General features: G+C 40.4%; 2 protein-coding genes across 2 annotated transcripts; one reads left to right on the forward strand and one right to left on the reverse strand.

The window, feature by feature from the left end:
• Positions 1-69: 69 nt before the first annotated feature.
• On the reverse strand, positions 70-6739 carry LOC115691851 (CSC1-like protein At1g32090). Its single transcript, XM_030618584.2, has 11 exons — positions 5951-6739; positions 4850-5002; positions 4460-4595; positions 4060-4161; positions 3757-3876; positions 3451-3531; positions 2916-3256; positions 2456-2701; positions 1276-1600; positions 675-908; positions 70-556 (listed from the first exon to the last, which is right to left on the reverse strand). The coding sequence occupies exons 1-11, from the start codon at positions 6259-6261 to the stop codon at positions 287-289; spliced, it is 2319 nt and encodes a 772-aa protein (XP_030474444.1). The 5' UTR covers positions 6262-6739; the 3' UTR covers positions 70-286.
• A 17423-nt stretch (positions 6740-24162) lies between these two features.
• On the forward strand, positions 24163-27956 carry LOC115662476 (uncharacterized). The gene is made up of 2 exons (XM_030584617.2): positions 24163-24766; positions 26440-27956. The coding sequence occupies exons 1-2, from the start codon at positions 24390-24392 to the stop codon at positions 27686-27688; spliced, it is 1626 nt and encodes a 541-aa protein (XP_030440477.1). The 5' UTR covers positions 24163-24389; the 3' UTR covers positions 27689-27956.
• Positions 27957-27972: the final 16 nt, after the last annotated feature.

Consider the following 27972-nt stretch of genomic DNA (forward strand, 5'->3'; position numbering starts at 1 on the left):
AATGCCTTCCGCAAAGAGTTACAACCATTTACACTTTTGTCAACTGAATTACGATGAAGCAAAAGAAAAGACAATAAAAATCTATAGGAACTTCATGTTCATCAGAGTTTGTCTAAACAGAAAGTCACTCAAATTTACACACAAGAACAAATACAAACAAGGAAACTACAAAATAGAAAAAAGTCACTCCAACACTAAGTAATTACATTGGACAGAGAGATTGTTAAAAGACTGAAAAAAAAAATAGGTTAGGCTTTCATAAGCGAGCGGAAGAGGACCTGTTGCTTCAAGGTTCAGCCTCGTAATGATAAGAATAGTAATGTTGTGTATTAACTTCGTAGTGATAAGCATGATGGGGAGGTGAGGGCGAGCTAAGTTCGCTTCCAGAAGGGCTGGCTACATGAGTTTGGTGCTTTTCTGCTCTGACTTGAACTACTTCCTCTTCCTCCAACTCAAATGACCGGTAAATTGGGTGCAGGTATGCATCAGCTAAGTATGCTTTCAAGTTCAGGTTCGGTTCTTCTTCTCGTTCCGCTAAATCTTTTGCCATTGCTTCCTGTGGAGGAAATAATGATCAAGAAAAGAAAATGAATTCCTGAAGAACTGAAGATAATGGATGGAGTCAGTTCAAGACTGTTTTCCAAAATGACCAGTAAGGGACACTGGGGAAATACCTCGAGCGGATGCTTCCTAAAGGCAGGTTCAAACCGATGCTTGCAATACTTGTGGAATGCCAACGTGAATACCGGTAATACAACAAGCAGAGGAGTTGAATTAGCAGCTTCTTTGGTACTGAGCAACCCCATTAGCAGAAGTTGAGATATCAGTAAGCTTGCAATAATGCGGCTGTGAACATGGGGCCAGAATGCAGCGACACTCTCATATTGCTGATTGTAGACATTAATTATCTGCAAACAGATCGCCTATTAATACAACAGCGGATTTCTCCTACTTAAAAACTAAGGGGACTAGAGATAGAACAAGTATCATTTGCTATCATTGAATTTTAAGTCACGGCAGTTACCAACTTACATATCAGAATCAAATAAAATAAAAAAACAGTTCTACAATAGCCTCATAACTTATCCTGCATCATTTCCCAAGAAAATTTAGCTTCCAAATGATTTCTATCTCTAGGGAGTGCCAGTTTGTTATGTTCTACGCTCTATCGAGGTTGTATTAGTAAATCCCTAAAAAGAGGGGGAGACTTAGCGCAAATAAATGAACTCAAGGAAGATACGCACAGGAACGCAAAGCATTCAAGCATTAACTGACCTGATGACGGTAGACTAAGTATGCAAAGGCAAAGAACACCAGAATAAATGGAAGAAGAATCGGAGTAATCACAGCATAAACAATTCCCAGAAGAAAGTACAATTGGAGGGTTGGGAGAGTCTCTGGAAAATCTACACTTCCAGGGTCCATGGCCCTTTCCCTGTCCCGGTCAGTCTTCACCAAAAACATATTCTTGAGGTGGTATATGACCAATGGCTTTAAACGGAGAATCTCGGCAGCAATCCCAGCCCAACCATCAACCATTATGTAGGTAATAAAGAAAGTAGCTTTCATTGGTATTGACACCCCAATGGTCCTCGGTATCCTGAAATGTGATGAAAAACTCCATAGAAAATTCTTCTTATAACAGAAAAACAAGTTAAAAGCTAATTATTTAAGTTCCTGGGGATAAAATGCACCAACAACTGTCGGCTATGACTTACATCTTATAAGAACATACTTTTTAATATGCACTGCAAAGCAGTAAGCAGAAGAGTATTTCCCTAATTCACTCATATCAGCATCTTTTTGGTTACTAATGAGAATCTACCAACTTTGAGACTGTAAATATAGAATCAGGAAAAGAAAAGACTAATACCAATAATTTGTACGAGCAAACCCTAATAGAAAGAAAAGACATTGTATGGACAAATAATGAAAACTATTGCAAGGGAAGGTACGACAAGGATCTCACGAACTATATTACTACCAAGAAAAGTGCATGTGGGTGCACCCATGCATGCTCATGTCTGGGAGTGAGCAAGTGCTCGTGCATGTGAGTGAGTCTGTGCTGTGCGGGCATAAGTGTGGTCATGAATACACAACATGAGAATTATAGTTCTTTTGACACGTCGAATTCTTATTACTAAACCAAAGGAAAAATCAGAAATGCTCCAGAGTCGAGAAGAGAGAAACTTTCTGTAACAGTAAACAGGGATTTGCGATGCCAAAGACCACTGGGTAAAAACTTGAAACTTCTGCATCCATGACTTGTTTGCAGTACCAAGTGACAAGTGCTTCAACTAAATTAGAGAGATGGTCAAACTCCCACTGAATTAAATGAGAGAATAGACCGATTGAATTGGCACTGACACAGAGGTCTACACGTAATTATGAGCAGGAGTATCTGAGACAATATGCACAGGAAACTAGCAAAAAAAATAAAATGATGTAATCTTACTCAGTAGCTGACTGATGCAAGAAAGAATGCAGTTGCTGAAATGCTGTTCCAGTTATAATGCTTCCCAAGAAGACATTAACCAGCATAAAGTAGTAGTACTTTGAAGCAGCCCTCCGTTCCAACGTCGACAATGCAATGTACCCCTCAATCTTCGACATGATCAACAGTACTGTAGGAAGGATGTACAAGAACATCTTAAGGACTAGACCCGGGAGGAAACCTTGTAAGAATGACTTGATAAAGTTCCTGCAAGTTCAGTGAAAGATGTAAGGATAAACGTGCAAACAGGCAGGAACCTCCATGACAATTGCAGCTACAAATCTCATTTCCCCTTTCAGAAACTAGAGATATCTCTCTCTTTCAGTCGATAATGAAGAATTACCAAAATTGCATTTCCAAGACGTAAACAGTCTATTCTGTGGTTTAGTATGTGAACTCATGGGTCCTGTAATATACTCACAGTTCTATCACAGGCCTGAGGAAAGGAGCAACTCTTTCTAGACCCTCCAAATTCGCAAGAGATTGCACAAATGCAATTGGTATCATGTAAAAGAACACCAGAGCAAACACCAACAGGGATATCACAAGCTTCCGAATGGTCAGTGAAACAAATGGTATAGCTAAGTTCTCCCAATAGACGTCCCGAGGTTCTGGAGCCCAGTTTGTCAACCATAAGGTGGGATTCTTGCTTTGCTGCGTCTGTGCACAAACTGCAGCCCCCCATCGTGAATTAAAGGAAACAAAAGCAACTGGTAGAATGGACTTTGGATCTTTAATAACTTGGTCACGCTCCACGGCCATCTGACGAAGGAAGCAAGTAGAATAAAACGCGTCGATACAATTAAAAGAATTCAATTGAGAATATTGGAAGACCTAGTGCTGCTCTAAATGAAAAAACCGATTCCAAAGGTAGAGCAAATTAAAGTTGATAGCTGGATATTTGTAGTATGATGCAGATTGTATGAATTAGATGGAATATCCAGGACATGTCTTACTCTTTTTTCAAGAATCTTGATCTGTTCTTTATAGTAGTCAATTGAATCTACTCGTCGACCCCAGAGTCCGCAAAAACCAATCTGGGAATAAGATTCAAAAAAAAAATCATAGGATTAAGTTCTTGGACAAGCTATTCCGAAATCTTAAACCAGCTACCATGCCAGGCATAGTTACAGAGGAGCATAGCTGAAGGAGCGTGTTTCTGTGTGGCATTTTGACCAAGATCAAGTGTGTCTGTGCGTAAGCGTAGGGGGCATGTGCCCAAGAAACCACGTGAACAAACACTAGCTTATGAAAAGAGATACCTTGCTAGTTGGTCTCTTCTCGGGATGCCTCTCAAACTTAAGCTGATAGTAATCAAGCCAATTCTGGAGCCTGTCTCTTCTTCTCACAAGTACAGCATATTTATTTGCATCATACACTGCCTGAAATGTATAAACTTCAGCACTATTTAATGACATAAAGTTCTCGCGCGCCCAGAAGCCAAAAAAAAAAAAGACATCAACTTCTCCTCGTGTATTTACAACCAAATGAATTTCTCAGAAGTATTTCAAGCTATGTACAAGAAAATATAACTAATTGAAGAGTCCACAATAAGCAAATGTTACCTGGTGACAAAGATAGTGTTCTGGGTGATTAGTTTTGAAGAAATGCTCCACGGTATCTGACACTGACTTGCCAGAAACACGAGGCACATTTTGAACCACTACCTGCAAAAGATATTTTTCAGCAAAATCCCCTCAGCTAGAAAATATGAGGAACGGTTTAGATTTTTCATCCGGTGATCTAGCTCTTTGGTCTCCAGGAGCTCTCACATATATTTAGTTGTACCCTCTTTTTGCCCCTTACAGAATTCTGTTCTTATCAAAAGTGTTACAAATAACTAGAAATATGAGTCTTTCATCTCTAAGACGATTTTCATACAAATATCTGAATTCCTTCATTGTGCTTCTAGGAATTTTGAGCTCCAGATATACTACCACAGAATGTGGTTAGAGTTCAACTCACTGTGAACTGCTCGACACGGCGCCGTTGTGAAGCCAAGAAACGCAGCCTCATAGAAGCTACAATATCATACTCCTTGAATAGCATAAAGCACGTATATAGAGTGAACAAGTACTCCAATCCTATGTGAACAAAGAACCTGAAAATGAATGCTACAAGGTCATCGTTGAAATTTTTTGGAGGCAAGAGAATGAGGAACAAAGTGTTGTAAGACGAGCAACCTTTATTAAATTAATTAGCACTCAAAAGGGAAGAAAATTCGTGCTGTCATGTTTCATCATGTATATCTTCTAGCAGTATAAATTACTCAACCTTATTATTTTGCCAGCCGGCGTTGTGCTACATGTTCTTATGAACAGTAGCTATCTCTGCTATGATAGAAAGTACACTTACCTTGTTGACTGAGGACGAACATTTGATATTGATAGCTTATCGATGTCACTTGTAACCAAATCTCTCTTCAGGAAAGATAACGTCCCATCTGATAGATTGACTGGGATAAGAATCAAGAGGGCAACCGCCGTAATTGGTGCAAAAATCTTCAACCTGACAGATCAAAGTGAGAAAATTTCAGTCAAAATTACAGGAAAGTAACTTAACGTTTACATAGCTAACACTATGTACTTGAGTATTGACCATCTCTGGGGATGCATATATGGATCATAAATGGTAAATGGTCATCAAAAGATGAGCAACAGTTCCATAGTTCCTTCAGGAGAAGGATAACGAGATCATCTATTTCCTCTTTTCTCTTTTTCTACAAGATGCTCTAAGACTGTCGTGAGCAAAACTGGAAAGAATTACAACATGCAGCAAACACATGTACGCATCCATGTAAATGCACACGGTGATATCTCTTCCAAAGCAACCACAACGGTCCATTACTAAAGTTCAAAAATTGCAGAAGATTAGAATTCTCCATCGATAGATTTGCATCATTTTTCACCAACAGATCATAATTAGAACAAGATTTATATTCCAACATTCACATTGATCATGACTTGTAGCGGCTACTAAGATACCGATGGTATGAGATAAAAAATGTCAGCAACTCGACACAAAATGTTACTTAAAACTCTGAGGTCAACTGAGTTGCAGTCTTACAATTACTGAAAACAACATATCCATCCAAATCCGACAAACATGACTATGAGTAATCAGCTCTGCTGCAGGCTACAAACTCTTGTAAGAAACTGAGAGCGGGCAGACGCGCCGCCTGACCGTACATAACAAAGTCAAATAATTACCGGTCCTTTGAAGTTTGAACATCATAATAGGAACAATCACAAAGCGAAAGAAAGGCCTGATTGGGTGCATGCATTTCAGTCAAATTTTATAGCCAAAACAAGCAACTCTAAACTTCCGCGGTCATTGAAGTGATTCTCCTGTCAAAATTCAGTGATTTATCCAAAATTCTGCCTCAAAATCCTGCTTTGCACAGAAAGCAAAACATGCTCGAGAAAAGTTCGAATTTTCACAAAAACCAGTCCATACCCAAGAGTGTAAATCCTGAGAAAGACGGCAGAGTCAACACCGGCGTGGCTGATGATCTCGGCCTCGCTCATCTTCATGGCCCGGGGCATCCAATTCAGGAAGGTCAAGTACGTGGTGAACCTGAGGTTGACGAACCTGCCCACGAAGTTCCGGGACCTGGGGCTGGTCCTCGATCCGGCTATGTACCATTTCGGGAAGTACACCCTGTCGTTGACGGGTTGGATCCTGAGCAAAGCAAACGCCAGAAGGAAAGAGAAGGCGACGACAATGTTGATGAACGCCGACACGCCAATGTCCTCCAGAGTAGCCATGGCAGTTCATGCAATTGCAGATACCAGAGAGCGTGAAGAAGCAGGGGAAAAAAAGAGAGAGAGTTCGGTGGAGATAGGGAGAACGTGATGGGACTGGAAAGAGATGGGCAAGAATAATTTGACTTTTTGGCTGCTCAAGAAATCTTGGGTCGTGCCATTTCGAGGGGATGGATGAGCCTAAAGTAGAGTTTGTTAGGATCGAGGCTGTGCAGCTCTGGTTCTTGGGATCAGTTCTTGGTGTTCATGAGAAAGATTTGGCTGTTGGCTCTGCACCATCATCGGCTCCATGAAGTGCATGTGCGTTGGACTCTAATGTGGAACGATTACGTCCTGTTTGACAGAGACGGTGGATTTGGTTACTATTTTCCGCGACTGTTCTGTTCGTGACTCCCATAGTCAAATCTGTAAATCCTCCAAGACAGGAACAGAGTGCGGGGGAAAAAGTGTAAACCTAAAGCAACGGCAGATTAGAAAATTTTGATTTTGAGAGAGCCCGCGCTTCAAAATGTTATCGACCGATCCCGATTGAATCGGGTCCCGACCGTCCGCTTCGATTCGCAGACCTCGTGACAAAAATTCAGCGGACTTAACTTCGACGCGCGATAAAGATAACTTTCGTTACTAGAAAGAAACATTCTAGCCCGTGACATGTTTCGACAATGCGTAAAGTTCTTAGCTTTGTGTGGAATAGGCAAGTGCTTGCGCTTTTGCTCGGCTAGACCATACGCGAAGTAAGCAAACGGATGTAGAGTACACTGTTCTTTCTGTGATGGCAAATGAGAGTGACTTTCTTTAACTCAAATCCGAATGAGTAATCTCTTGAAGGTGCAACCTTTTTCTTGGAATCATAGTGGGTCTTTCTTACTTTTTAGAAAAGGCATGTCAAAGGTGAGTGGTCTTTAAGAAAACAAATCAAATCTGGCCGAAAGAAAAACAGAAAGCAAAAAAAATCACAAGGAGATCGAAAAATGTCGGCTATTTCTACGTTCCCGTCGCGAGTACGAATAATTTTACATGCTCAAAAGAAAATTGATCGTACTCAATTTGTTACGGAAATCTTAAAAAACTTTATATCGTTCTATAAAAAGTTTCTGACATGAAGTATGAACTCTTTTACATGTTGCACTTTTATATGTTATATTACTTTCCTATGTCAATATTCACTAAACACATTAGAAATTACTTCATTATATAAGAAAAATTACTTTCGCGGCTACAAAAGTAAGCTCACTCCTATATCACTTAATGGTTTTTCTAGACCTTTTTAGCAATTTCATAACTCACAAGTAATGTAAACCCTTCCATAATTAGTTAAAAACTTATCAACATCCTAAGTAAATTGGGACATGACAAGTAATTTTTTTTCGCAATGAGTTGTAATTGAGAAGATTCCCATTTTTCTTATCAATAAGAGTTTAGGCAAGTCGTATGTAAGTGATCGGCCTAATTCCAAAAAAAGTATTAACTTTACCTTGAGTCACAATTCTGATCTGAACTTTTTTTTAATCGTAAAAATCATAAATTTTCACTTAAATCTCAAATCTGATCCCGAATAATCATAACATTTTATATTACGAAAGTCGGACTTGAAAATCGAATAAAAGTTACTTCTTTTTATTAAGGCAAAAAGTGCTCTGTTTTTTTTTTTTTTTTTTGAAGCCACTGATGAAGCTTCTGAGTTTAATTTCTCCACGCAAAGTGCACTTTCCAGTTGGATTTCACTTGCCCTATCTGACGGTCCTCATTGTTTCCCAGAAAATGAACAGTGGCAATGGCATGCCGGAAGATGCGAAATGCTTTATCTGTCAGCATCCACTTTTCTAGCGTGCAACGGTGGTGGTAACAGGAAAAGACAAAAAGAAAGAAAGGTCAATTGGACTTTTAACGGTTTTCCGAAATCAACGGCAGAAAAGTGGGCAGAATTTAGGGGGTGCTCATCATCACCGCTAGTTACTTTATTAAATTATTGAGGGGGTTTTATTAATTTTAAGGAGAAATGGGATTACGCGTGAACTTGGTCCCAAAGAATCTTTCATTCTCTGAAGATTGATTAGGACAAATGATGATGGGCTGACAGGCTGTGTACCAATATATTATCTCGAAATATTCTGGATGGAATGTTTGGAAGAAGCCGGGAAAATTATTCGATCGGTCCTAAATTTATCATATAGATATTAACTCAGTCTTAAACTTCTTAATTTTATCGATTTTATCATAGATCTTTGCGCGATATAGTTATTCCGATCACCATGTCATTATTGAGGGGGTTTTATTAATTTTAACGAGAAATGGGGATTAAGCATGAACTTGGTCCAAAGAATCTGTTGATCCTCTTAAGATTGATTAGGACAGATGATGATGGGCTGACAGGCTAATGAACCAATATATTATCTCGAAATATTCTGGATGGAATGTTTGGAAGAGGTCGGGAAAATTATTCGATCGGTCCTAAATTTATTATATAGATATTAATTCAGTATTAAACTTTTTAATTTTATCGATTTAGTCATAGACCTTTGCGCGATATAGTTATTCCAATCGCCATGTCAGCAATTTCCAATGAAATTTTATTATGACCGCTAGATATTAAATTGTTAACCCTTCTTAAGTGGAGGGGCTTTCATTAATTTAAGGAGAAAAGAATTAAGCATGAGCTTAGTCCAAAGTGTCTTTAATCCTCTGGAGATTGATTAGGACAGATGATGGGTTGACAGCCTGTATTATCTGGAAACATTCCAGGTGAATTATTATGAACACATTGAGGTAATTGTCCAATCAATACTATATTTATTGTACGGTTGTCGATTCAGCCGTTAGATTTTTCGATTTTGCATATTTAGTCATAAACATTTATGCGAAATTTCAATGTAATTATTCGGATCGCCACATCAGTAATTTCTAGTGAATCTTTATTTTCTTATGTATAAAGTAACCCTTTCCTTACTTACCCCATTAGCTTATTGTTTTACTTGAGTGAATCTTTTTAAGTCTTTGTTAGTAATCAACAAGTTTGGTCACATTCAATCCTTATTTTTTGAATTTTCAACACTTAAATTGAATTGTCAAACAAGTTGCCCGGTGGTAATGAAATTGGGCCGGGTGGGGACGTTTAGTTACAGGTGTAAGGTTTGACTCTCACGCTCTGCAAAGTGGCGAAGTCAGAGTCCGAGAGAAAGGAGAGTTTGAGTAGAACAGACTCCAAAAAGAAAAGAAAAAAAAAAAACAGGTTGTCCGAGACCTACGTAGACTCAGTAGCATATCCCCTAAATTGTCAATATTGAATCTCTTGGAAATCTCTTATCATCAAAGATATTGCCATGCAATATATCCTTTTGGCACATATGAAATACATATTAATTAATCTTACCTAACTTACATGATGAATCAGATACATTTGGCTGATTTTTATATAAATCATTCATACTTTTAAATTATATTGTATGTTGCTAATAATAAAGTTTATAGTAAGCCAGTAGCTCATTTATTGTCAGCCCATAGAGCATAGGTCAGTAGCAACCGAAAGTCCAAGCCTGAACGTCAAGAGACGTGGAAATGCGAGAGCAGTTATTATTGCTTTGAATTTCAAACTGCACTGTGTTTCATGATGTGTACTATCATATAAAGCACTTATTTTCCAAAAGATATCGATAATTTTTTTTCCTTTTCCAAAAATATCTCCAGTTAGGAGTTGCCTATCTTATAAATTTCATATCTGTGAACAAGTGCATTAGTTAATAATTTTATTTTTTTATCTCTGTTGAATTCTGGTTTTAAAAATTTAAGCCTTTTCTATTCCACAACAACTTTCCTAGAAGAATTAAAAATTGCGCGACAATTTTTCTATTTCAATTGTTGCACTTTCCATGGTTTTTGTTAAACCCCTCAAATCTAATAGGGATACGTGCACCGAAAATCTTAAAACTTGCCAAGAAAGTATAATTGAATTGAGTCCTAAAACTTGTAATTAAAAAGTACAATCGAGTTCTAAAATTTATCAAATTAATTCAATAGAGTCCTTCCGTTAACGCCGAAAACTGAGAGCTGCTATACTGATGCCGACGACACAAACTGCTCATGGCGGTGAGGAATTCGAAGCACGCGTAATCAAACGGGAGTGCTTCGAGGAGAGAATCAACACATCACGCACGCGTGAGCAATTTTCCTCTTCGAAATCGAAGCCGTGACCACAAGTTCTCCGAGCCCGAGCTCGCCATTGGTAAAAACAATTCGTAAGCCGCTTCAAATAAAAAAAATGAGGAGAAGCAATTACGTGAGCAGTTGGCCTCTTTGTCCTCTTCGATTCTACAATACTTAGGCGATTCTTGAATTGCAAATTGGGGTTGTTTACACAGTAAAATGACCAACTTTTGATTATTATTGACAAGTGCTGAACTTAATCAATAAGAAGTGTTCTTGCCTAAAAGAGTTTATCTAGAGCCCAACGTCGTTGCATGATCTTCAATGGCCAAATACTTTCCTCTTTTTATCTCAAGTTGTGGAGAATATTTTCTTTTCAATATGTCCACCCTATCTCCCGATTTCTCTTGCTTTCCTGATCGGTTTTCCATGCATGCATGTGTCATGGTCGCGAGGTTTTCATGCGCCAAGGATCGTGCAATAACAACAAAGTCTTGTTCAAATCCTAATAAAGTTTCTGGAATATTCCCAGGGACGAGCAATACAATAATTGTACCGTGTTCTAGAGAGTTCTCGGCATAAATGCCGGTAGTTAGTGGACGGGAATATGCGATATCGGCTACTTGTTTAAAAGTCAATCGGTGGATGTAATGAGTCTAGTCCGTATAAGTAGGAGTGTTCTCCCCCTATTTGAATCATTCAAAATCAATTGAAGCATTTCCATTCTCTCCCAAAGCTTCTCTCTCTAGACTCTCTCTTTACGATGCGAGTGAGCGAGTGAGCAATTGAGAAAAAGCTTAGCTCTTTCAACGCCATGGCAGTGCCCGTGCGGTTCTAGTTATATCAAAAGTGGGCCAAGTTATCAATGCAATGTTGAAGTATGGATGCTATAAACCACATGTATGTCAATGAGGCTAGTGCTAGTACATATATCGATGACCGTTTGTTTGCCATTAATAAATGGTGATAATGGTTGCCGATTGTTAGGCCAGATTTAATCAGTAAATATGCCGATTGAAAGGACTAGATTGTCGATCGAGGTGCTAGATGGGAGATACATCAAAGCTTGATCATGGTTTGAATTGTTGATAAGCATCGGGGAAAAGAGCAGTTGCAGTAGCAAATGAGCGCGAAGGATCGGAGTGCGACTTTGAAGGAGCAACTGTTTTGAGGATCAGGACCGACAACGTGGGAAAATGGAACCGGAGGTCTTGGAGGCGTGGAAGCATAGTTGCAACCGCGGAAACTGCTTTGAGACGGTTCTGGTGGAAGGCCTATAAGTACTGGTGTTCATCAACTGAAGAAGTCTCCCGACGTCAATCAAAATGTTATCTTTCAATTATTTTTACTTTCCTGTACGGCACTTTATTTTTCCTTAGTTGTAGCTTTCAAATTCGAGTCGTCGATTAAATTCCAACACGTATCTCTATCTTGGATGTTGCATCGTCGATTAAATTCCGACGTTGCATCCTTGCATTTCCTCAAGTTTTGTCGTCGATTAAATTCAGACATAATTTGTGCGTACAGTTCGACTCGAAGTTCAAAATAAAAGTTTGCAGTTACTTCTTCTCTACCTGGATATTTCATGTTCGGAATCACCACAGAACCCGTCTCCTCTCATTAAAAGCCGAAGAACAACTTTCGATGAAAGATATTTTGTCGCAGGAGCAATTTGGGCGAAACAGGGGTTAGGATTTCGATGAAGGTATTAATCCCATTTCGTCAATTTGGGGCAAGAATAAAGACCTAACCACGTCTTTTTTGCACTTTTTCGCCAATTGGATTGTCAAGGCAAGCCACATAGCCCGATTTATAATTGATTAAATGCCACATCGAGTTTTCTGGTAAGAGAAATCACCGATAGCACTCGAGTGAATAATTTTTAAAGATAATTATATTTAAATGATAGAAAAAAGTTAAGGTGTTCAAGTAATGCTTTGGTGTTCCTATCTCGTTTTTTTTCTCTTATGGAGTCGAAACTTTGATGTTACATGGACTGATGCAAATTGGTTACTCGGCAGCTTTTGTCGTGCAGAAGTTGGATTTCAGCCAAAAGCCAAAGGCCATCGGACCAGCAGTTTCTTGCTTCTACCGCAAACAACTTAATAAGGTCTCGGCGCCTTCACATGAGAACCACATTTTCCTGTCTTCATCTCATTCCGCCGCCTAAAGTTTCCAATCCTCAGCCTCTTTGAAAAAAGAGAAAATAAAAAAAAAGGGGCCCTCAAACGGCGCGCGTGAGTCGCCCTCAATCGCTCGACGGATCCTCGCATCGAAGCCCCGTGACGATGGAAACTAAACTTTGCACATATATCGTGATTCACGGATCGTCAGCAGCCGCAGCGATCGACGTTCGCGGATTCGCGCGGGCCCCACACGACCGGCGGGTGGCGTTCGATCATCATTCACGCGTATCTCGAAGCACGGGCGAGTCTCGACTCGTGAAGGAAAAACGGCCCCGTAACGGCGCGCGCGAGTCGCTCCAAAGCGTCGAAGGCCGGTGAATACGGAAACCTTCGCATGCCGCCGGTCCTCGGATTCGCGTGGGCCCCTACATGATGATCGAAGGGGTGGCGTTCGATCTTTTACTCACATGAAATCTAAGTACGGGGCGGAGGGAGAGTCTCGCCTCACCTCGTGAGCAATGAAGATTCCGTATGTGGTGATGGGCCTTTTTCTTTGTAGCTTTGTGGCGACACCGGTGGGGCTGTTGCGCCTTATTTGATTTTTGTCCAAAGTGAAAGACAGCGAAAACGCACGCCCATTGCTTTGGACCGCACCGCTGTTCGCTTTCGGCTCCCCCCAATTGCGCAATCTACAAATTGACCCGAGAATGGAATTAGTCGCCAAAAATTGATTTAGCCAAATCGATAATTTTCCTCTCTTTGTTTTTTGAAAATAACACCAACGGTCCCCGAACTTTGGCTCAATGTGCGATGTGGTCCCTGAACTTTTAATCTATTCAATATCGATCCCTGAACTTTAACCAGATATGCAATGTGGTCCATGTACTTTTGATTTGTTTAATGTTATCCAGAAACTTTTGGTACATGTTCAGTTTAGTCCTTAAACTATATGAAATGTTCAATATTGTCCTTTCGTTAATTCAAATTCAGGGACTACATTGAACAATTTTATATAATTTAAGGACTATATTGAATATATACAAAAATTTATGGACCATATTGAATAAATTAAAAATTTATGAATCATATTACACATCGAATTAAAGTTCAAAAATTATTTGTGTCCTTATCTATTTTTTTTTAATTCGCCTGCTTATACATTCGCGGAAAAATGGTACATGATGGGCTTGAGGACTGATGATTAGGTCTTTGTCATTAGTGTAGGAATATCGCGGTGGACAGCTGTGTATCCAATGAGATTTGGTGTGCGATTGCGTCCGAATATTGTTCCTTTTGCTTGAGTTTTTTAATGCCTTCACGTCAAGTTGCTTGATTGCATCATGGACTTGTGCTTGTCGTCATTGTATGGTTTTTTTGTGTGAATTGTTCTCTTGGGTTCACACATTCGTGAGCTCACGAGTTCACATGAGGCAGATAACAATGGACCCACCCTTGATTCTATGAATGTTGTTGCATTCCATTCCATGCCAAACGCCCTTCTCACCCGTGATAGAAAGACATTGTCATAAGAAAATCTGTACTTAGATTTGCGTAGTCAACCAAAAACCAGGGAAAATTACCAAAAGATCATAAACCTATTACACTTACGTTAATTTAGTTTTAAACCTTTTAATTGTATCAATTTAGTCCTAAACATTTTCGCATTGTACAAATTAAGTTCATTCAGCCAATTTTGATCGGAAATCAACGACGTAGACGCCGGTTGTCCTACATGGTGCGGACAATGGCAACGTGGACATTTTTAAAGAGAAAATTTTGAATTTTTTAAAATAATTTTTATAACTTTTTTCTTATTCCTTTTCTTTTATTTACTCTTTTTTTTTTGGACTGAGAGATGGCAATAGTTGCCGGCCATAGGCGAGGGCATCCTAGCCCTTGCCTGATTTGGGCGTCGTGGCCTCATCTTAGGCTAGCGAGGACTGCGACGCCCTCGCCTAGCCCAGATCTAGCGAGGCGCTGCACACCCTTGCTTTGGCTGGCGAGGGCATCATGACCCTCGACCATGCCCTCATTGGCCACAATGAGGGCATCGCACAAGGGTTGCCACACCCTTGCCGGCCTCAGTCCAAAAAAACAAAGTAAATAAAAGAAATGAATAATAAAATTTATTAAAATATTACTAAAAATGTTCAAGTTAGTGCCAGCCATGCCACATAGAATGGCCAACGTTTACATCAGTAATTTCCAACAAAAATTGGTCTGATAGAATCAATTGATAAAATGCGAAAAAGTTTAGGACTAAATTGGCACAATTGAAAGGTTTATGAACTGAATTGGCACAAGTATAATAGGTTTAAGAATTACCGATAGTAGATGAAAAACATAACCAAAGGTCGAAAAACTGGTTAAATTCCGTTAGTGGCTCCATGAAGTTTAGTGAACAGGTTTCCGGACTTCGGTTTCAATCACCCCCGCGCACTACATTTTCAACATTTTTGCAATTGATACTTTTTTTAATCGGAACTCCACCAATTTTCATTCGGTAGATGCCAAGTCATTATCACATGGACACATATTAGTATGTTGCGACAAACTTGATTAGATTTAATAAAAGTGCATGAATTACAAAATTGAAAGATTCTAGTGCATCAAGCGATTAAAATTAAATTTCAGTCGTCCTATTGTATAATTCACAAAAAGTTTAGTGACCTCCAAATTTCAATGAATTTATCCTCCGAAAATGGGTGTTTGATATCCCGTGTATGGATACACTGTAATCCCCTACTCCAATAGCTACGATTTGCCCAGATGACGATGCAAGTTACGATGATTGGCCGCCGTTTGTTATGCTTTGATGCCAAGACAGATGTGTGCTTATCACGGCACTTTGTGCTTTGTTATTCTACTTTACTGTTTGGGATTTGCTTTGTTTTGAACCTTTCATATATTATTTTGAGATATGAGTAAAATATTTACTTTGGACTGAAAAAAAAAAAAAAAGCCCGTGTATGCACAAATAGCTAAGAGCAGATAGAGGCATACTCCGTATATGAGGCCACTATGAGCCCATTCGTTTGGGCTTCTAGCGTTTGTGTGACCCAATGTTTCTTTTATTGATGCTGCACTTTGCCGGCCCAACTCTATACAAGAGCACTGTCCAATTGCCTAGGATTGGGACAAAGTTCTGACGTGAAGTAATCGACCAATCACATCGCTCTCGCGATATTTGCATTTTCATCTACTTTGCTTTGATTTCAAAAAAATGAGGAGAAAATCACATGGTCCATCTGATGCACGAAAATACTTTCTCTCAGGGTGCGAATGATAAATGTTCTCTTCCTGGGAACAATTTCTAACTAGAAATATTTTCCGGACGAGTTTCTGAGCAGAAAGTAACGTTTGATAACGACACAAAGTTTCTGTTCTTAGAACAGAAATTCGTTTGATAGAGTTGATGTAGAATTCGTATATTCGCAGGCAGCAGCGGGCGGTAAGGGTGAGCTCTTGTCATTTCTGTTTCTGTTCCATAAATAAAAAAGTAAAAATTTATACTTTTCATTTCCATTTTAAACCTATTTCTAAGCTAAAAACTTGCCCTGAAAATTAAAAAAATGAAATTGCGTTGCCAAACAGATTTTTGTTCCATTTCCTAGGAACAGAAAGATAGAAAAACAGAGAAACATAATGATTATCATTTGCGCTCTTAGCATTGGAAAAGTATTTTGTGTCGATTGCACAGTAGATCTGATGAGCTCGATCAGTCATATTACTTATGCGATATAAGTTTACAATTAACTTTGCTTTTTAATTGAAAAAAGGAAAAAAAAAAGTATTGAATGGTTGTCTCGTATCAACCTAATCCCTCCCATCACATCAGTGTTATGCCATCACGGGCCTAAGAGAGCTGATAACGGGCCTGTCAACTCTCGATGCTCGCCCAAGCCTCTACCATAAATGAGTAGGCTTGGACAAGTCGTTTCTTTCTTGGGCTACTTGCAAAGTTAGGCCTATTCAAACTTGATTACTCGCATAGGCGATCACATACATGGGTCCCTAAGCTTGACATTCAATCTGATCAGACTCACCCATCGATCACTTCTACGCTTAAAGTGGGGTTGATGAGTTGACGAAAGGACATTAAACTAACAAGAAAACTAGACTAAGCCGGTCCCTTCTAGAATTCATAAAGCTAATCACCAAATAAATCCATCATACCACTATTCAAACTCCCAATAAAGCCTCAATTATAGGAACCCAAATCAAGCTTATCTACTTGTAGATTCTTCCCTGGACATTATGAGTGTGACTTTGTCGCCCTTTTCCCCCCAAGAATTTTCCAATTTCCAAGCACACTTGTCCATGGTGTATCCTAGAAGTCAGTACCTAGTTAAGGTCTAGGAGCCATGGACATTGTCCTTCCTACGATAGACTCATGAAAGGACCTAGGTTGTAAGGTCATGCTTGTAGGGAGAAAACCCTAATAATTTGAAAGAAGAAGGTACGAAGGGAAAGGCGTAGATAGGAGGCGCATTGGAATGGGAAATGAATATATTTTTTATTTTTATCTTTCTTAGTCTAATTATGAATGGTGAAAAGATTTCAAAAGAGGCCATGTCAAAATAAGGGCTAATTCCCAAAAACAAAAAACATCAATCTTATTTCGAGTGACAAATTTCGCCCGAACTTTTTTTTGTCTTATTAAAAAGTACTAACTTTTACACGAATTCCAAATCTAGTCCTCGTGATGTGAAAATTTCAAATTATTTATGCCAGATTTGAAATTTAAGTTGAAATTTGTGATTTTTTATGAGATACAAAAAGGTTTGGGCCAAAATTGTTATTTAATGTAAAGTTGATGCCTTTTTTTTGGAATTAGACTGTCAAAATAAGCAATATTTGGAGCGAATTTTCACTTTCAATTTACTATTTTTTCGTAATTTTTTTATCCGCACTTTAACTTTTTTTGAAGAGGGAAACATCTAAAATTATTCCAATATACAAATATCATGTAGTGTTATAACATAATTGAGCGTAAATTTAACAAGACTTAAAAGATTTTTTTTTTTCCGTTTTCGAATTTTAGATGCATTATCATGAGTGGAACCAACAATTAATTTTTTTTTTGCTATCTACACTCCGTCTACCAAATATGGCCTACATGGATAAAGAAAAAGAAAAGCTTCTCGTATACTTTTGTTATCCGGCCGAAATTAATTATTCAAGCCCTTATTTTCATGCAAAAAGAGCAAAAAAAAAAAAGGGGTTATTTAACTCAATTTGATCAGATGACAGCCTCGGATGAGTACCTGCGAAGAAATCACATTATGCCCGAATTCAATTTAGGCCACATGCATCATCATGCCCCGCCTCTTTTTCAAAAAGAATAAATAAATTAATGGAAAGCTAAAAACGAAAGGTAAAGAAAAAAAAGCAAAAGTTAAAAATAGAAGAAAAAAGGGAGAAGAAGATGCCGCCAAAAAAAAATAAAATTTGCAACATTTATTTTTGAAGCATCACCTGCTCCTCCCACGCTTTCCGCCATTGTTTACCATGCCCCGATATCATACGCATGTAACGCATACACCACCAATTATTTTATGAAACTTTACCTTAAAATAATTATAAATGCCCTTATCCATAAGCCCAACGGCCTGCGAGATTAATGATTTTTTTAATTGGTAAGCTACTTCGTAGGCCACCTTAAAAAGATTCCTGAACCTTTACTAAATTGAGATTCGCCGGTGTCTTGAAGACAAGAAAAAGAAAAAGAAAAGAGAAGAGAAGAGACCTAGGAGTCAAAGCATCGAGCGGACTTTAATGCGTAAGAAGTGGCTGAAAAACATTGTTTAGCAATGCAAGAGCCGTTAGGATTCAAGTGTTTTAAAGAAGCCTTCGCCCCGGATTCATATAATAAGGCGCTTCTCGATCTTAAAAAAAGAACACCCTCGATTCGTCTTTGAAAGGTACTTAGGTTAAGGTGAATCTTCGATCTCTGTCTATATGTCTGTGTAGCAGACAAGCTCGTACTTTAGAGAGGTAACCACGGATCAAAATCGCATATACTGTAAATGATGTGGCCAAAAACATTGTTTAGCAATACAATAGCCGTTGGTTTTAAGTGTTTTGAAGAAGCCTTCGCCCCAAATTCATATTATAAGCGCTTCTCGATCTTTAAAAAAAAAAAAACACCATCGATTCATCTTTGAAAGGCGCTTAGGTTAAAATGAATCTCGAATCATTTTTCTACGTGTCTGTGTAGCGTTGCGACAACGGGCTTGTACTTTAGGGGAGGTAACTACAGCTAAACTTCGCATACATTGTGATCAATGTAGAATTCCTATGATAATACTAGGTAAGTGTTGGCGATGTCGGTAGCTATCTTTTCAAGCTTTTGATTTTACCGAGAGCTAAGTTGGGCAGATGACTTTTACGCAAAAGTGTCGTCCATCTTATGTTACCAGGGCAAGGACTTTGTTTATATTGCAAATGACCTTATTGTCGCGGTCGTTATCGTGGTTGTCATTGTGGCTGCGGCAATGGCGTCTAAGCTTAGCAATCTCATGCCATCACGAAAGGCAAGGGCATAAATCCTGCAGTATGCTTACTATCACAATCGATGAATATAAATTTGTTTTTTTTTTTGTCTAGGAATATAAATTTGTTATGTGCATGGAAACAATTCAAACTAATTACCCGTCGATTACGCACATTTCCTACCTTTCCTACCATTGCTTCCATGAATATCACTGGTCAAGTTCCTGTCTTGTAGATGGAAACTCTGTTTTACTTTTGTGTGCACGAATCTCTTCCTTCTTTGCCGTCCAAGTAAAGCAAGCATACGCATCCCACGCCATCTTCATCGAACCCCAACACGATAATAGATGCGACACAAGCTACGCATTCCAATACAGCATGAACTTCATCTCACAATCATAAAGGTTTTGCAGCACCATCGTCTTCGCCAAAAGAGCTCACGGGTGTTTTGTTTCTTCATATATATAGAATTGGTCAAAAGATAAGATATAGTTCACACAGTTCTCAATGATCTTGCAAGAGGAAGACGGCTAGAGAACCCTAAGTAGATAGTTATAGGAAAATCACACAAATGGTTCTTTGAATTTTGCTCCTATATGCAACGTGGTTCTTGAACTTTAACTCGATGTGTAATGTGGTCATAGATTATTTAGTCCATGGATTAAATTGAATACAAGGATATAATAATTCAGGGACTGGATTAACCATTTACCAAAAATTTATTGACCGTATTGAATAAATTAAAAGTTCACGGACCATTTATATAATTATCACATCGTTATATTAGGGTTGTCTTTATTTATAAATTTAGACTATCGACTGAGTAAGCCGTGTTCGAATTTCTGCTCAACTTGAGAGAATTCATATCTTTTGCACCGCCAATTCTTTTCATCGAGTACCATCACAAGGATTTTCTCCTTTTTCTTCAATCTTCTTTTTCAGACGAGCCATCGAATCATCACATAACGTTGATGCATGCGCAAGCTTTATTTCCCACCCATATCTGCTAAGTATATACACTCCTCCTATACACATATTCTCATCTCCTTTTTGCTGTACGGTCCACTTTATGACGTCATTAAGAGGTGGGAATTATGTGGATTAAATTTCTTCCACGAGTTAGGTGAAACCTCCACTTCCCTCTAATACGAAAACAATATTTCAACCACTAAATAAAAAGTAGAGGAGGAAAACAAAAGGTTAGGGTTTGTTAAAGGTCATGTCTCTGTAGTGCTAAAAGCTCTTGAGCGTGCAACCTTATCTTTTTCCGTTTGATGCACTAAAGGTGGAAAAAAGTGGGTTAAGTGAATGATTAATGGTGCGAAATTACAATTTTCTCCGATAATGCTCTCGATAATTATTGCCTTTCCTTTGTTGACATTAGGATTCCAAACAAAACGGACTTTTTTAAAGGATCAATGTTATTAATAATCCTAAATCGATACCTCCATGATACATTTACTCAAAATTAGTTTTCGTCTCACAAAAAATTTCAAACTAGTACTCCTATGACACATTTACCAAAAACGGGAAAATTGTTCAAAAAGTTATAAACCTATTACATTTTTGCCAATTCAGTTCTAAACCTTTTCATTTTTTACCAATTGAGTCAATTCGGCCAATTTTGGCCGGTCGGCACTGACGTGGCCGCCGACTGTCCGGCCAACGCTGATGTGGTAATTTTGTAATATTTTTTTCTTTTTTTCCTGCCTTCTTCCCTCTGGTTGGTCGCCAACCGGCCAAAATTGGCCGGATAGACTCAGTTGGCAAGAAGTGAAAAGTTTTATGACTGAATTGGCAAACTTAAAAGATTTATGATTAAATTGGCAAAAGTGCAATAGGTTTAAGACTTTTTGGACAATTTTCCCTACCCAAAACTAATTTCCATCTCACGAAAAGCCTGAACTGCTACCCTAGAACTAGTGGAGCATAAATTTGGTTTCAGGATAGCAGCTTGGGGTAAAGTGTCATGGGAATACCGGTTTGAAATTTTTTTGTGAGGCGAAAATTAGTTTTAGACAAATATGTCATGACGTACTAATTTGAAATTTTTCGCGAGACTTGGGGCAAATGCATCATAATGTACCATTTTGTGATTTTTAATGGCACCGACCCTTATGTTTTTTCCTTGGATGATAAATAAACACATGAATTAGCTCAAGAACCTTGCCAACTAGATACAGCGTGGGCAAAAATCTAGATAGCTTCGTAGCGACAAAAGAATGGAAACTGTCCGTAATTAGTAACATGACGAGCCAAACGAATGAAGTGCGTTCGGACACCTCAAAGATGTCCGTTGTGTAAGTACCAAGTCATCAATATTCTTTGCTTCTCATGTCGTATTGGATCGCAAATGAATCTTGTTAAAGAAGCGTCTACACATACTCGACGATCGAGCATGAATTAGGTTTTCAAAGCTACCAACATAGCGAAAGAGAAGTACGTCTTCGCAATTAGATGAAATTTTAAAGCAACCATGTCCCTAATTCTCTAAACGAAAGTCGTCGTTAAGTGTCGTTAGGAGGTAGTCGTTAACAAGACCGTTGCATGTTTCAGCATAGTACCTCTAGCTTTGTAGCTCGTAATGATAATGGGCATGATGAGTTTGTACAGAACAGTCGGCCCAACTTTAGGGCTGGCGGAATGCCCCCCCCCCCCATGCAGTATAGTTTTTTCTTCTGAAGCGGGAGCAAAAGCATGCTGCTCATCATCATTCCACTGTGTTTCGCTCCCATCATTACAAAAAACGTGATTTCAGGAATACTCCTCCCCCGTTATAATACTGCCAAAGATGTAATTTTAATCCATGACATATTGACTATTCCACTGTACTTTCAAAATTCTCCATCTCTCTCTCCCTCTCCTCCCTTTTCGTTCTAGTCTCCTCAACACACACACACACACACACACACACACACACACACACACAAAGGACCTATTTGGTTCAATTTTGAAAATGCTACTTGGGAAAATACAAATACCTTTGAGTGAAAGCCCATTGGGCAAATGTAATGGTGTTTGGTAAAAATATTTTGTAAAGCTACTTTGGCCAAAATATAGTGTTTGGTGAATTTTTTTTTGCAAATGCACTTCGCCCGACCCCAGGCGACCTCGCCGGCCGCTCTCCCTCGCCGGCCACCCTCGCCGGCCACCCTCGGCGGCTGCCTGGTGAAGAATAGATTCAACCCAAAAAAAATATGTGAACAGTAGCATTCGCCAAATGCTAGCATTTGGCCAATGCTAGGCCAAATGCTGAACCAAACACATCAGCATTTTGGGAAGGGGCTTTCGAGGCTCAAAGCCCCTTCCCAAAGCTGAACCAAACACCCTCAAAATATAGATTGCACAATGTCATATGACTTATATTTGCCCTCCATCCATGTATAGGATTTAAACTCCTTGGTCTCGGCCCTTTTTGGACCTCTCGAAATCCTTAAAATGTAAAGAAATAAGAGGGTCTTCCCGCTCTCCAGAAAAGAAAAGATTTGAAAGGTATTGGAGGTGTAGGGCATGCAGGCACCGACACATTAAAAATAAGAAACGTATTCGTGAAACCCGTTCGGTAGGATCAGGATAGGCCGCAGAGGTCCCTGAAAGAGTTTCACTTCCTTTTTCCTTAATGAGATACCTCTTAACCAAACACCAAAGATCCAAGAGAAGCCCATGGTTGATTGATCATAGGATATGGACATTACTTATGTTCATACTTAAACTAAAATTAAATGTGGATTTTCTCCCTATTAATGGTCCACTACTCGTAGACATAGCGACATTCAACGATGGAGAAAAGCATGACTATTGTCCAACAATGGCTCGAGGAACCAATTGAAAACAAAGTTTTCATGTTTCAAAAACACAATCGATTGCGTTTCATTAATATATTATCGATAGCGATTCCATTCAAAGTCAATTGGCAATAGCAAGATGCTTATTAAGCACCGGACTTTCACACTGGACGCATCATTTAACTGTAGGGTTGTAAGTGCATGACTCATAGAATGAGCTCAAGGACTGATGTTGGTCAGCATCGAACTTGAAATATTTCGCTTCTTAAATGATGACCAATAGCTAAATAGCTGTCCCTTCAAGGGGGTTAAAATTAGTTTATTCAAGTCCCGTAAGCATTGTGATTAACTCGTTATTGAACTGTCAATTATATCTCGTCATTGTAATTCTGTCTATGGTTAAATGCTTAATCTTGCATTAACACACAAAACTCGTCAAATCAAGACAATTTCAAAAATCATCTAATTTTTAATATAATTATGAGCTAGTTCGATTCCTATGGAGGTTTTTTCTATCGACTCTCGAAAGATTGATTCATCATAAAATGTCGTACCGTAACGCAATCCATCATATTTTCTTTACAAAATGCCGTACCATACAAACCCTTTAACGAATTTCAACATCCCATCGAATCCTATCCTTTTATGGTACGGTGGCTCATCCTCGAGAATTCGACCCCGGGGGATCTACAGAAACCCGACCCGATTCGTGTGGCATCGGGTTCGATTTCATCTTAGTACCTCCTACTCGAATCGACGATTCATGATATAATCTAAAACCGCGCAATTGGTACACAAAATACTTTGAGTTAGAAAGGCACATGCAACCCTCCACAACTGCCTTTTACCACCAATTTATTAAACCCTGCAAAGACTGGCTCGCACGCAGTACGTGCCCGCCTTCCCCCCCCTTACCCCAGTACGCAGTACGCAGGAACAGTTGCCCCTCGCAGTAGAGAGAGAAACAGAGCAAAGCAGAGAGAGAGAGAGGGGGGGGGGGGGGGGAACAGGGAGGGAGACCATTTGAGCACGAAAGGGCCCCCCCTCTACCATGGTAGCTTTTTAGGGCATAAAGACACCTGCCTCGTTAATGGCGCCCTCCCCTTCCCCCTCCTTTTGTTTATGCCTTCCACGCCCCTAAAACAATGTTAAAGCTCTTTTTGTTTATGATCAAACCAAGCAAGGTCTCTCTCTAACACAAACACACACACAATCTCTCTGTCTCTCTCTCTCTCTCTCTCTGTCTCTCGATAGTCTCGCAAGAACCAGCTGTTCCGCACGCCCCTTTTTTTTTTTTCTCTCTCTCTCTCTCTCCCCCTCCCTCACCCCTTCAACAAAATCATTATTCCCACTTTACCACCTTCCCCTCTCTCTCTCATTTATACACTCTCTCACTCTCTCTCTAGAAAACCCACCTTCCAACCTTCATTCCTCTCTTCCTCCTGCCTTCTCTCTAGGGTTTCTCCCGTCGAGGGTATCTCGGTAATTTCGTCGCGCCACCGTGTGCTCGCTGCTACCCAGTTGGCCTCTCTGCTCGGAAAGGTACGAGCTTGAGCTTGAGCTTGAGCTTGAGCTTGAGGGGGATATGGCGGACACGACCGCTGACGGCGGGAACAGCCGGGGGTCTTCTGGGGGCACGTCGATCGGGAAGGTGCTGGCCACTACGGACGCCCGCGGTGGCGGCGGCGGCGGCGTCGGAGGGGGCGGCGGGGTCGGGGTGCAGATAGAGAGGGCGAGGGGGGGCGGGTACGGGGCGTACGACGCCATGGAGGAGAAGCCGTCGAGGGTGGAGGTGTGGGGGTGGCACCTGTACGGCTTCTGCACCTACTTCGTCGAGACGGCGCTCATCCCCATAGTGTTCCCGCTCATCATCAGTCAGGTCGTCGGCGCCCCGCCGGAGCCGTCCCAGGGCTGGACCAAGAGCCACAAGGGCTTGGCCTGTCGAGAGAAGGAGATGAAACTGTGAGTGCTTCTTTCCTCTTTCAGCTTCTTGCTCTTCTTCTACGTCTAAGGTTTTCAAAGTGTTTCTTTGTCACGATGTCTTGCCTGTTGCTGTTAAATTTTTGCGTGAAAATTATGTGTCGTAGTGTCAAGAACAGAGTGATGAACTCACACAAAACGTTCGAAACGTTCTTTTTTTTCCCTTCTTTTTCTTGTTAGAGTTCTTGAGCAAGAACCCGACCACCTCGCGAAGCCGCTTGTTCTCGTTTTTGCTCTCCTCACTGTCCCTCCTCCCTCGTTCCCAAACAAAGCGTGAGCATGAGAATTTGAGCTTGCACTGTGAAATAAGGGGGGAAAATGAACAAATAAAAGGGGAAAAAAAAGACATGGAAGCTGCGCAGAGCTACGTAAAAGATCACGGGCTTGGTCGCTCTCACATGGGGGGTTTGAGTGCTCAAGCAGATGAAGATCAGCTAGTACAATGTCCAAAAAAATCTCTGCTAAAATGATGGGTCTTGCTAAGAGAGTCCCGACAAACCAAGTGTTGGGAAGGCCCTTTTTTCTTTTGTCGGCTTGTTGACACTATTATATTTACGCACAAGTTCATTACTTTATAACCTTGGAAACGTCCACAGCCACAAAACCAGGCTATAATCATGTGTCTGTATAATTATATATTTAAAAGGGTTAATCTTTACAGAGTTTTTGGCTCTATTCAATGGCCTCGGGAAGCTCAAGTTACCGTTGGTTCTTTAATGGTGTTTGGTTTGTGGTTGAAGGTGGCACGGTTGAAAATTCGAACTTTTTGGGGGGGTAAAACGAAGAAAAGGGTGCGCCGAAAGGACGGGAAGAAAAATGAGTGAGGGTGTTGAATAATGTTTGGATAAACAGCTCTGCTTTAATTGTGAAACCGACAGGAGAGGCCAATAGGATTTGGGGGTGGGGACCGCTTTTGCCTGGGGGCGAACTTTTTTATATTTGATGTGAACCAACAACAGCAACAACGACACGCACACAAGATCCTGAGATGCGTTCAAAATTTGAACGACTGAGGAGGGGAAGGGACGGAGACCTATCTATTTGGGGGACCATGCTTTGAAAAAGAGGTGGACTTTGAAGGGTCGGACTGTTTGGGGAAAAGAAAAGAAAAGAAAAGACCATTGTTTTGTGAAATTACACAGAGGCCCTTTGGAAATGTTTCCTAGGGTGTGTGTGTGTGTCCTTAGGGAATGAGAGCCATTTGAATTAATCATATGTTTCATAGGGCGATACGTTGTGCTCGTTGCTCGGTACAAATTCTCCGATTTTCGGACCCTTAACCGCAGTGGCTGGGTTAAGAAAGTATTGTTGGGATATTAGACCGAGACTACGTAAATGGTTGTATTGTTTATATGAACTGGAAGAAGCCTAGACTTACCATCTCCCTCTTACAAGTATAAGCTGACCAAAATCGAATTGTAATGAGTATCTTGGATGATCTAGTACATTGTTCCGGTTCATTGCATTTGAACAGGAGACTATGACTAGAAATGATCTTTGAAAGCTATCCAACTTGCATGACCTAATTCAATCTTGCAATTCTTGGATGCATGACCTAATTATGTTTTGCAATTCTTAGAAGCACTGGCTTGTTAATGGATGTTTCATTTGCCTATAGCATGAGACACTTATTTCTTGATTGGATTAATCTCCAGGTTTGTAGGGCTGACGCACCGGTCAATGAACGAGGCTAATATTTCCCCTCTAGAATGGGTTGCGGTTTGTTGGTTCATAGGTTTGGTTTTGGCTGCGCCTTTGTTGAACTTTGTCTCCATGCGCCTTGACCATGGGCAATACCAACAGCTAATTGCCGGAGCCGCCACGGTCGTCGGAGCCATCTTCTGTCTTCCGGCAGGATTCTTCCGCACCCCTTGGATTTTTCTGCCTTATATTGTGGTGATCGTGGCTGCCAGTCTGGTGGCCTCGGCTGCCCACACCCGCAACCTTGGCCTCATGATCCGTGGTTTCACTGGCCCTGTTCTCAAGAAGACCCAATTCCAAGCCCGGAGATCTGTCTCGGGGTGGCTCTCGCTTTACGCCACGGCAGCTGGCTGCTTTGGTGCTGCATTAATTTCTGCATTCTCTTATCACATGCTTGATCAGAAAGATAGATTTATCAGCTTGTGGGTGGTTTCGATCTTCGGTGGCCTCTTTTGGCTTCTCGGCATTCTCTACGTAATCGTGGCATATAGGCCTGGTCCCGACTCCCCTCCTCCACCATTTACCTATATTATCTCCATCTTTAGCTACCCTCATGCTGTGGGAAGCCTTGTCGGCGTCTTCCTCTCATCGTTCACAACAATGTGCATCTTCACTGGGGCGGTGCTCTTTTTAGTCGGGGAATTGTGCCTGAAACCTGTGTTTGTACTGTATTTCTGGTTGACTTATTTCCTCTTCCCTCTGGTGTCTTTGCCGCTGCTGCACCCACTTCAGAACCTCATCAAGGCAAATGCAGTGAAAATGCAGCTACTGGGCTTCCTTCTCTCGATGATCACTTGCGGGGTTGGATTCTACTATCGTAGTAAAACTTGGAGCAAGGGACATGTGATTTTCTTCGCGACTTTGCAGAGCACGGCAGCGGGAATCTTGTATGCTTATGGTAGGGTTTTGGTGTTAGACTGTGCGCCATCTGGAAAGGAAGGTGCTTTCTCCGTGTGGTATTCGTGGGTGAAGGTGTTGGGAACCTGCGCGGGCTTTGGCATTGCGTCGGTCGTCCCGCGGAGCGTGAGCACTTCTTTCGGTATCGCCTTCGTTTGCGCTATTCTCGGGGCAGTGATGTTCGTTTTCGGGAATGTAAGCGATCTTGGTGGGGCCCTAGCTGCAGGCAATGTGAGGGAAGACGACGAGAAAGGTTCGCCGAGGCGCGGTATGATGAAGAACCCGCTGCATTTGGAAGCACCGTAGAAACCAGGAATTGCTACTAACTGTTTCTCTCTCTCCCCCTTCATGATAGAGCTACCTTGGAAGACATAGGAGTTTGTGTAACGATGCTGGAAACGGTTTTATCATCCTGTCAAATTTAATGGTGGAACTTGTGCATGTACTTGGTTAGGGTTGTGTAGAGGAGCTTTTTTATGGTAGTTTGGCAATACTTAATTTGTGGTGATGGGTGATTGTGCTTTTGTAAGTGATTTGAGTTGGAATTTATAAGATTCTTTCTGTTCATCAAGAAGTTCTTCCTAGCACTT

Source organism: Syzygium oleosum, unplaced genomic scaffold (genome assembly GCF_021117445.2).
Source record: "Syzygium oleosum isolate NSW1041296 unplaced genomic scaffold, Sole_v2.1 Sole_v2.14, whole genome shotgun sequence".
Classification (NCBI taxonomy): domain Eukaryota; kingdom Viridiplantae; phylum Streptophyta; class Magnoliopsida; order Myrtales; family Myrtaceae; genus Syzygium; species Syzygium oleosum.

What these genes read in the sequence shown, in the direction of transcription:
- LOC115662476 (XM_030584617.2), top strand. Translation starts at nt 24,390, where the DNA reads ATGGCGGACACGACCGCTGACGGCGGGAACAGCCGGGGGTCTTCTGGG. An exon ending in CGAGAGAAGGAGATGAAACT is followed by an intron (nt 24,767 to 26,439) that starts GTGAGTGCTTCT and finishes ATTAATCTCCAG; the next exon opens with GTTTGTAGGGCTGACGCACC.
- LOC115691851 (XM_030618584.2), bottom strand. Translation starts at nt 6,261, where the DNA reads ATGGCTACTCTGGAGGACATTGGCGTGTCGGCGTTCATCAACATTGTC. An exon ending in GCCGTGTCGAGCAGTTCACA is followed by an intron (nt 4,162 to 4,459) that starts GTGAGTTGAACT and finishes TATCTTTTGCAG; the next exon opens with GTAGTGGTTCAAAATGTGCC. An exon ending in TCAAGATTCTTGAAAAAAGA is followed by an intron (nt 3,257 to 3,450) that starts GTAAGACATGTC and finishes TTCCTTCGTCAG; the next exon opens with ATGGCCGTGGAGCGTGACCA.